Source organism: Protobothrops mucrosquamatus, unplaced genomic scaffold (genome assembly GCF_001527695.2).
Source record: "Protobothrops mucrosquamatus isolate PMUCROS unplaced genomic scaffold, P.Mucros_1.0 scaffold357, whole genome shotgun sequence".
Classification (NCBI taxonomy): Eukaryota; Metazoa; Chordata; class Lepidosauria; order Squamata; family Viperidae; genus Protobothrops; species Protobothrops mucrosquamatus.
In genome coordinates, this window is record NW_015386692.1 from 176,197 (window position 1) to 186,801 (window position 10,605).

Here is a 10,605-nt window from a genome sequence, read left to right on the forward strand (position 1 = left end):
AAAAAATAAAGAGATTGATCCACACTGATCTTCTTTGATGCAAGTCCTTGTCTTCTCTGTGTTATTTGCTAATTAACAACTGTGCCATTGTTATTAATTATCATAATCTCTTAGCCCGTAATACCAAAACCAAGCAGCTGTCTTGTTTTGTTTTGAATAACAGTGAGGAGTCTCACAGAACTTGTTCCACAGCTTCTAGATAAGCTGCGTATAGTAGAAGAGAAAAGGGCTGCAAACAATGTGTCAGCCAGCATCCAGAGGGTCCGAGAACTCATTGCACAGACCAGGAGTGTGGCTAACAAGGTAAAGATGCTGCAAGAGAAACTGGGAGGACTGGAACCAGCAAGAGGGGAAACAAGGAGCCTGGAAGCGGACAAGACAAGTGCCATCAGCTGCTCAGCAAGAGAAATGGGCTGCAAGCAGTCCATTACATGAGAAGGGAGTGAGAAAGAAATGGAGGATTTAAACCAGCGATTCTCAACCTATGGGTCGCGACCCCATTTGGGGTCGATCAACCATTTCACGGGGGTCGCCAAGCAAGGCTGTCCGCCATTTTTTTCCCCTTTTCCGGCGGGTGCCTTACCTCCCTTGAGCTGGGCCAGCTGGTGGTCGGCCTGCTCCGTCTCTGCCGCTTGCCAGCTACGCCTTGGCCGGCGCAGGGGGCGGAACCACGCATGCGCGGCGCTCCCGGGCAGGGAAAGTCCTCGACTTACGACTGGTTGGGTAGTCCTCGACTTACGACCGGTTTAGTCCTTGACTTACGACCGGTTTAGTCCTTGACTTACGACCAGTTTAGTCCTCGACTTACGGCCAGTTTAGTCCTCGACTTACGGCCGGTTTAGTCCTCGACTTACGACCGGTTTAGTCCTCGACTTACGACCGGTTGGGGTCGCGGCATTAAAAAGGTTGAGAACCACTGATTTAAACCTTGGGATGTGCAGATTGTGAAGTTGATCTCCTTAATTAGTAAGGCTGTGTTATAGAATTATGTGTAGTCAAGCCAAGCCCTTGAGTTTCCATAGAGGTGTTTCCAACATAGCTAGAGTTCCTAGAGAGAGATTTATTGCAGTGTGGCCCTTCTGAACACTGAGTCAGAGACTTTGATACAGTACTTATAGCAAGAAGCCTAATGCCTTCTCTGAATCTCTTTTAGTTTCAGCTTTGATGTTAAATCATATATTGCCAATGGGCATTAGAGCAAAAGATTAACTATGAAGTTACTATTCTAGTCTAAGTGGTAGAATAGTTGATATACTTCTGTTATAGAAGTCCTGAAGCCCAACACAAATAATGTACAAATCAACCTTCCATATTTGACCATTCTTTTAAAAGATCATTTTAAATCTGCACATGGAAAATTATCATAGTTTATTTTAGTATTTAAGTATTTAAGAATATAAATATCCCATATGAGGTTCCAGACAATCACAAGAGGATTTTGCTTGCTATAAATATAAATGAATACCAGTAAATAAATGGATATTTTATTCATGAAAGTGGCCTCAGTTTCATTAACATTTTTCAGTAATGAACCTGAGTTCTCGATATGTATACAAAACAAGGTATTATTTTATCCACAGGACAATTGTATCAATAGAATACTATCCTGGGCAACTCTGAATCTAACTCATTGAATGTATGTTATATTTTAACACAACTCATAATTTATTAATCTTTACAAATAATGTTAACATTCCACCAATTAAATAGCTCATTAAAATAAAAGTATCATTTCTTCCCAAAGGATGTCTTCCAAGATACGTCTAACCTTTCACTTACATATTTTAACTTACAGGTTCAAGTCTCAATGACATTTGAAGGTCGCTCAGCAGTTGAAGTCAATCCTCAAATGAATGTAGAAGACTTAAAGGCTTTCACATCTTTAACTTTGTACATGAAGTTTTCTGAAAAAAATCCACAGAGAAAAAAGCCTCAAGATCAGTTTGTTCTGTATTTAGGAAGCAAAAACGTATGTTAACCTGCTAGATGTATGGTGATTTCACATATGTTACACTGGGGCTTTTTTATTATTATTATTAAAATGAAAAAAGATGCCACTGAGTCAGACCCAGTCCCTCAGAATTTTATTTAAAAAATTTCCACCGGTCTGTTCTCAACAATAATCTGTGGCTTTTTAATCCTGTCCATCCACTTTATCTGTTTTCATCTATTTCTTCTAATTCCCTCAGTCTTGCCAAACATTCTATATACTTGTAGGTAAGTCAGTCCATGGATAAGCCAACCCTTGAATTTTTAACAAATTGCCACAAACAATATACCATCCACAGGTAAGCTGACCCTGAAAAATTTCCTTTGTTTTAATTTCCACAATTGGCTTGTCCGTGGGTAATTTGGTTAAAAATTTGAGGGTTGGCTTATCTGCAGATGGGCTTATATATGCTTGCATATAAACCCATTCCACAGATAAGCCAAACCCAACTTTTCAGATGTATTTTGGGACCTAACAGTTTTGGCTTATCCACAAGTTTATATGGTAGTCATTTTTAGTCTACCACCTGCTTATATCTAATGGCCAAAATATGCTAGTTACTGCTTGCTCATCATCTCAAGGATCAATCTATATTGGTCTCTTTGGTTAAGTAGCCTCCAGTTCCATAATCAAAAGATTCATATATTAACTTTGGGGGGGACCCCACTCTTTCATCTTTGTTTTTATAGAAATACCTTTACCCTTTATGGTTTTATTTGTCATTATCTTCCTCTCTAAAATGAATATCTTTATTCTCCAGCATTATGACCATCTTCATATATTTTTTCACTAGCATTCATAGGGGCCAAGTCAAATTTTAAAAAAGGCAGTTCTGACATCTGAGCTTGGTTGTTTTCCTGAAGACATTTCATTATCAGAGCAGATAACACCTTCAATACTAGAAGGAGTGGGGTTTGCTCTCTGTTTATACATAGTACCTTTCCCTATCGGTATTGGTGGATATGTGGTTTTCTCCTTGATTAGAATATTGTTTAATTGGTGTTAATTCTTGTGTTGTCTGGATGTTCATTTTTGTTCCCTTTTTAGCTTTTTTATTGTCTCTTTTCGATGCTGTATAAATGTGGTTTATGTGGGAGTAACACTAGGAGTATCACTAGAGAAACAATTGAGCAGTAAAGAATAACTTAATCAAGGAACTATCAATTCAGATTTAAAAAAAACCAAACAGTAATCAACAGCCTAATGAAGGAGCTATCAAGAAGAAAACCATACCCCCACCAACACTAACAGGGCAAGCTCTAACAGGGCAAACCTCACTCTTTCTAGCAGTGAAGAGGTTATCTAATGAAATGTCTGCAGAAAATAAAATCAAACTCAAAGAGCACCAAGGATTCCACTTTGAAGCCTTAGAATCTGTGAGCTTCAGAACACTATTTATGTGACCCTCTCAGGTTCCCTTTAATAACAACTCTTGAAAATGTATGAAAATGGTAGTAGAAACTTTCAGGTAGATTTTAATATAGATTAGAAGTAAAAGAAAAAAAACATATTTTCCACAAATTCATAGGGAAAAATCTTGGGTCCATCTTTTTATCCCTTTCCTGCCCATTTTATCCCTTTCCTGCCATTTTTGGCCCTTTACCCCAAATGAAAAAATAAGTGCAGTGCCTGGCTGCTAAAAGCTGGCTTTTACAATAAATCTCTCTGACACTGAGATATGTAACTTGATTAGATCAATATATTTTTGTCAAGGCTTTTCTGAGTTCAGCGTCTCTTTCTCTCCACTAGATCATACTTTTCAAGGTGCTATGTTAACCATTTCTCAGAAAGATTACAAATCTGCAAACCAGGGTGTCCTTGTATTCTCTAAGTTTTCCAATGCGAGGCAGAACCATGCTAAGCTAATTTGCTTTTTATTTCTCTTGTAACTTTCACATGTATGTTTTGTTCATTCTTTCTCTAGACAAAAAATTATGTGGGTCTTGCAATTAAGAATGGGAACCTGGTCTACGTTTATAATTTGGGTGCTGGTGATGTGAATATACCTCTAGATTCCAAGCCAATCAGCTCTTGGCCTACACATTTCAATCTGGTTAAAATAGAGAGGTAATGTGATTACATCTGCTACTTTTATTATGTATAGATCACAGGTGTCAAATTCGATTGCGTCATGTGATGTATTGTGATGTATCATGACGTTTTTTGCCTTTGTGGAGCCAGGGTGGGTATGGCTTGCATGTGACACATCTGGCCCGCGGACCACCGATTTGACACCCCTGCCTTAGATGATTAGGTTAGAAAAACTCAGGACAATGTAGACACTTGGGGAGATTACTAATAGTGTTAATTGTACTTATTAACAATCTGGCAAAATAGCTATCTTTCCTTATTGTAATCAGTATTCGCTGCTGAATTATCATTGCTGCTTAATTATCCATGTTGATTGTTTAAAGAAAAGAAAGGAAAAAGAATATTTTTCTTTAAAACCCCTACCATTTTTAAATGATCACTATATATGCCAAAAAGTTCTAAAAGGAAGGTTATACAAATCCATGATAGATAAATAAAATCAGCAATGGAAGCATTCTTCCATTATTCTCCATCAAGGTATTCCAGACCGTATCCCAAATAATCTTGAGATTTAATCTATCAAAATCATAGAAAGAGTTCATCATTAGGATACTAATAATGTCAGGCAAAGTTTCATGGAAAAGAAATTATTCTCCACTGTTGACTCTCTCCTGAAAAACATAGATGCAGAAATTGTTAATCATTCAATCAAGCAATTGCAAGAGTTCCATTTTTGACTCTACTGTTCTTCAATAGGATTGGCAAGCATGGCAAAGTGTTTTTGACAATCCCTAGCCTTACCAGCACAGCTGAGGAAAAGTTTATCAATAAAGGAGAGGCTCCAGGTGATGCTTCTTTATTGGATCTGGATGCTAAAAATACTGTTTTCTATGTGGGAGGAGTGCCTCCAGATTTTAAGGTAAGAACAACAATGGTTCTGCACATTGTCTCTGGGTATATTCAGTCTTTTTCAAGGTTGAATTAAAGGTGAAACCTACATCATGAAACCTCTTGCAAAAAATGAGGCAGCTTTAAAAGAGAAATATTTAATGCTAACATTTCCCAATGGATGGCATGAAAAAACAGTTTAGCACTGATTTCAGTTTAGCAACAGATTTGTGTAACCCCTTTACATGTTTTTTACTGAGATAAAGAAGAGTCTTACTGCATCCATGCCATATGCTAACAATCTGGACAAAATCTTCTGTTGTTCATGATAGCAGCATATACTGAAAGTGAAAGGAAAAAGCAAGTCTCTAGATTTAATTCACTGTGCAAGTGGCCTACTACAGGCCATCCTTGATCTATAATCATTTATTTAGTGATCATTCAAAGTTATAACAGCACTGGAAAAGTGACTTATGAATGGTCCTCACACTTACAACCGTCGCAGCATCCCCATGGTCATGTAATCAAAATTCAGGCACTTGGCAACCAGCATATATTTACAATAGTTGCCATGTCCCAGTGTCATGTGATCGCCATTTGTGACCTTCCCAATCAGCTTCCAACAAGCAAAGTCAATGAGGGAAGTCGAATTCGCTTAATGACTGCATGATTTGCTTCACAACTGCAGTGATTTTACTTTAAAATTGGGCACAACCATTTTGCTTAGCAACGGAAATTCTGGTCCCAACTGTAGTCATAAGTCAAGGACTACCTGTAATCCCCAAGATTGAAGCCAGAGTGGTGATTAAGATTTTAGCCTTGGACCAAATATAGACCTCACTGGATGAAAGGGGGTAATCTTTGTCTTTCAATCTCATCATATTTTTGTCTTAAGTAAAAACAAGGAAAATCCCCCATTTATTCTGCTTTGAATCTGATCAGGAAAGGTGGGATATAATACTAATATTTATAATACAATAATAATTTCCAATTCTAGAGTGTAAGGTAATTGTTCAAGGTTGATAAGAGCCCAGTGGATTCCAGAAGAAAAACTTCAACTTGATGCATTGCAAAATGCTCAGGGATGTAAGAAGGGGGATAAAAGTGTGTGTGTGTGTGTGTGTGTGTGATAGTTATATACTGCAGGTACACACAAAAGGTGTGTCTCAGATAGAGTTGAGAGAGCACTAAATCAGTGTTGCAAATAATGAGGAAATGATTAGTAACTGATAGCAAGAACCATAGGCCTTAACAGTTTACTCTAGATATGAATGGATTGAGTTTAAATAATTCAACAGGCAGAAGAAGAGAAGGACGAGGGGGGACATGATAGTAGTGTTCCAATATCTCAGGGGCTGCCACAAAGAAGAGGGAGTCAAGCTATTCTCCAAAGCGCCTGAAGGCAGGACAAGAAGCAACGGATGGAAACTAATGAAGGAGAGAAGCAACCTAGAACTAAGGAGAAACTTCCTGACAGTTAGAACAATTAACCAGTGGAACAACCTGCCTCCAGAAGCGATGAATGCTCTAACACTGGAAGTTTTTAAGAAGAGACTGGACAGCCATTTATCAAAAATGGTGTAGGGTTTCCTGCCTGAGCAGGGGGTTGGACTCAATGACCTCCAAGGCCCCTTCCAACTTTATTATTATTATTATTATTATTATTATTATTATTATTATTATTATTATTATTATTATTATTATTATTATATTGCAAAATATGCTTTTGACCACTAAAATAAAGAATAAGCCTTTGAAGCTTATGAGATTGATCTGAACTGTGTGTTTTTCTTTTTAAAGCTCCCTCCAAGCTTGGACTTGCCTGACTTTATTGGCTGCCTGGAGCTTGCTACGCTGAATGATGATGTCATTAGTCTGTATAATTTCAAAAACATATATAACATTACCAAATCAGTACCTTGTATCAGGTAAGGTGAACTTGATCTGTCTTGGGTAATCATTTCCAAAAGCAAGACTTACCAAATGGCCAGACAGGTCCAAAGTGTTTTGTGATTTTGGAGACCTCAAAGTATCTGGACACAAGGGGTCATACTGATAATCCATGTTTTTGAACTTGGCAGCTATGTTCAGCCAGGTGGTAATGCGTCCAAAACACTGGCTGATCTCAACCACACAATCAAAAGCCATTTCCCTATCACAATTAACAAATATTAATTCAACAAAAGGTAGATGTCTGCACCAAACAATCAAAACTAATACATGCCCTGCTTTGGCGGGCAGGGCTGTACAATGTTTAATTCTTAACCAATAACTTCAAATGCTTCAGATGAAAATATGTAAAATAAGGTGGGGTGAAAAGAAAGTGAGAGGCTGCACAGGTACATAAAGAAGTATATGTGTGCGAGACTCATTGTACAGGCTGCGTTGATGGCCATGTTTAGGAGATCAAAGAGAAATTTCCATGTGTTCATTGGTCTGATTGGTTGCCACTTTCCTCAAGATATTCTGATTGGCTTATATCCTACCTAGGCTCACATAACTCCTGACCAATACATTTAGATTTTATGGGAATGAGATCATTGTTTACACTATAAAAAATCCAAGGAGCAGAAAATAAGTTAATGTTTGCTTTTTTGCTGGTGGACTTTGAGTTCTTTTTGCTTTTGTTTGGCTGCTGGTTTTTGAAAACTTTGTTTTCTTCCTTGGCTAAGTTTATTAGCTTTATTTATATTTTTGAGGTTGCAATCGTGTATGTTTTCCTAACCGTGAAAAATATTGAAAGGAATATTGCACTGAGGAGATTTTAGAAAAGAGCATTTACATATGATTGAAAGTAAGAAACACTGAAACCTAACCAAAAATATAAGCTTGCCTGGAACCAAATGACTAAAAATAAATGTATTCATAGATGCACGTGTGTGTGTACATACATACATACATACATACATACATACATACATGGAACTTTTAATCAAGAAGATAAAAACCAACACAGACTGATAAAAAAGTAGGAGGGGAGAAAAAGAAAGAAATCAAAGAAAAAGCAAATGGTGCAAGAAAAGAAAAAAAGTTTAAGGAAAATGGGGAAAAATAAAAAAAGATGTAAAGAAGGGGCTTCTGATATTCTTCACAGCAGTTATACAAATATATTGTAACCTCTCTCTCTCTAAAGTTATATTACTCTTCTCTCTATAACTACCATATCAAATCATCAAACCCATAAATCAGACGTTCATTTTTTTTCACTTTTTCACAAAAAGTCCAGATGAAAGTTAAAAGGGCTTTTATGTTATTTATTCTGTTTTCGTAAACATGTATACAAATATTGGTATGTACTTATTGACATATTTGTTTCTTTTTAACATGGAGTTTAAAAATATCTGTTTTGGCATAGGTTAAGTCTCTGCCATGCTTAATGAACCTGTTTTGCTTTTAAATTTCCCCTCTCTCTTTCTGCAATCACATGTAACAATTCTGATAATTAGCCTCTATCAAGAGCAAATTTTAAACATTTACATCTTTATAAATAAAGATATTGATAACTATTTTGTTGGTGTAAAATCTATAACAAGCTGTGGAGGTCTTTGGATAGGTATTAAAAAATACTTTCTAATCCTTTTTTTCCAAGATAAAATGTTACTGATTTATTTATATCCTGCCTTTATTATTTTTTTATAAATAGCTCAGGGTGACAAACATATATAATACTCCTATGTTTTATGATATAAGGCCTACAGTAAGGCATAGAAATGTTTTGTTTAAAAAAACTACATAGTTATATAATATTGATTTTCAAATATTTGAAGAACTGTACTTAACTGATTGAACAAACGTATTTTCCTTTAACTCCTGAGTGTAATATCCAAAGCAGCCACTTCAAATTATTAGCATTTGAATTCCATATGAAGGAAGACCTTTCTGAAAATATAAGGTGCTAGACAATAGAAGCTGTAAACATAGTGAAGGTTCATGGTTTATATACAGTTGATAGCCGTTTAACAGAAATTATGAAATAATGGATTTCACGAGCAAATGGTCATTTGGACGAGATCAGGGGTAGGCAACCTCGGCTCTTTTATGACTCATGGATTTTTATGAGTCATGGACTTCAACTCCCAGAATTCCTGAGTCAGCTATGCTATCTCAGGAATTCTGGGAGTTGACGTCCATGACGTCATTATTTTTGCCTTTCCCAACATTATAATTCTTTGCTTCTAGGAATTGTGAATGTTATTAAAGTTGGAAAATGCTGTGACTTTATAAAATAATCGCATGGCCAGATTACCATGCATCTGTATTGCTTGCTTAATCATATAAACAGATGGCATCGAAAGGCACCGTTCTTATACAACTTCTACCACTCTAGTATGGTGCTTTAATTCCCTTTCAGTTCAGCATGTTTGAGGCCATGATCTATCAAAAATTATGTTAACCTTTTTTAGGCATTTCAAATGGCAAAAGTATTTAGTACAAAATGATTGAAAATAAGAGTTGAAAAAGTGATCCCAAGGTGAAAACCAAAATGGCGCACCCTTTCCATTTTATCATACCAAAAGTAGTAAATAGTTTATGACATGCCCTGGGGCTACTCAATTCTGCCCTCCAACAGGAAGGGCAGTTTGTCACCTGGGTCATTTATCTCAGGCTTTCTAACAACAGGGCTGATCTTGGTCTTCCAGTAAACACTTCAGAAGTGTATCTTCTAAATTATACAAACAATGAATGCCAAGCTAGATAATTGCCATTCAGGCCAAATTATTTCAGTTTGGTCCATCCGAGTTTGGTTTTTATGTGAGGTCTCCAGAGTGGAAGATGTAATCCAGTTTCCAGAGTGGAAGATGTAATCCAGTTTCCTAATTTTTCTTTATGTCTTTTTTTCTTCTTCATGTTAGAGATAAACTGGCCTTTACACAGAGTCGAGTTGTAAACTATTTCTTTGATGGATCGGGTTATGCTTTGGCAAAGAATATTGAGAGCAGAGGGAAGTTTGGGCTTGTGACTCGTTTTGATATAGAAGTCCGAACACCAAGTGATAATGGTCTTCTCCTTCTGATGGTTAATGGAGTAAGTAAAAAAGGGAAAAGAAAGAACACATTTTACGAGTTCTTACGTTGTTGATTTATATCTGTTCAGATATAGTAAGAAGTAAATTATTTAAATTCTGTTTCTGACGAAGGTCCAATTGATTATTTGAAGTTATTTGGATATTATTGTCATACTATTATATATTGCTTTAGATTATTGCTTGTATTTAAATTTTGCCGTTTGATTGTAAATTGCTTCAAGGACTATTGTAATGGGAAGCAGTTTGATAATAAATTAGTCTTAATAGATTTACCTACTGAGGAAGAGTATGAAATAGAATATACATTTTTAACGTCCAATCTCTTCTGAAAAATCTAATTTTGTGGTTATGCAGAGTATGTTTTTCAGCCTGGAGATGCAAAATGGATACCTGTATCTGCAGTATGATTTCGGCTTCAGTACTGGCCCTGTGATTCTAGAAGATTCTATGAAGAAGGCTCTGATTAATGATGCAAAGTTCCATGAGGTGAATTACCTAATTATTTACATTTCTCTCTACCTTGTCCAGCCACTACAAAACATGCAGATTCCCAAAGAATGAATTTAAATGCCTCTTAAGGGCAGTAGGCATGTAGAAGGTGAGACTCAGGGTACACCATCAATGTTTGCTTGAAGAGTTAATACGTATAATTTTCCCAATACAAAAGAAG

General features: G+C 36.5%; 1 protein-coding gene across 1 annotated transcript in view; it reads left to right on the top strand.

Annotated features, from left to right (window-relative positions):
• LAMA4 (laminin subunit alpha 4) overlaps nt 1–10,605 on the top strand; it is a 96,592-nt gene that overhangs the window by 66,133 nt on the left and 19,854 nt on the right. The window contains exons 18-24 of the mRNA XM_015815630.1: nt 164–303; nt 1,796–1,969; nt 3,915–4,057; nt 4,778–4,940; nt 6,710–6,837; nt 9,763–9,934; nt 10,290–10,421. Coding sequence (XP_015671116.1) covers nt 164–303; nt 1,796–1,969; nt 3,915–4,057; nt 4,778–4,940; nt 6,710–6,837; nt 9,763–9,934; nt 10,290–10,421 — 1,052 coding nt within the window. The remainder of the gene's footprint in view (nt 1–163; nt 304–1,795; nt 1,970–3,914; nt 4,058–4,777; nt 4,941–6,709; nt 6,838–9,762; nt 9,935–10,289; nt 10,422–10,605) is intronic.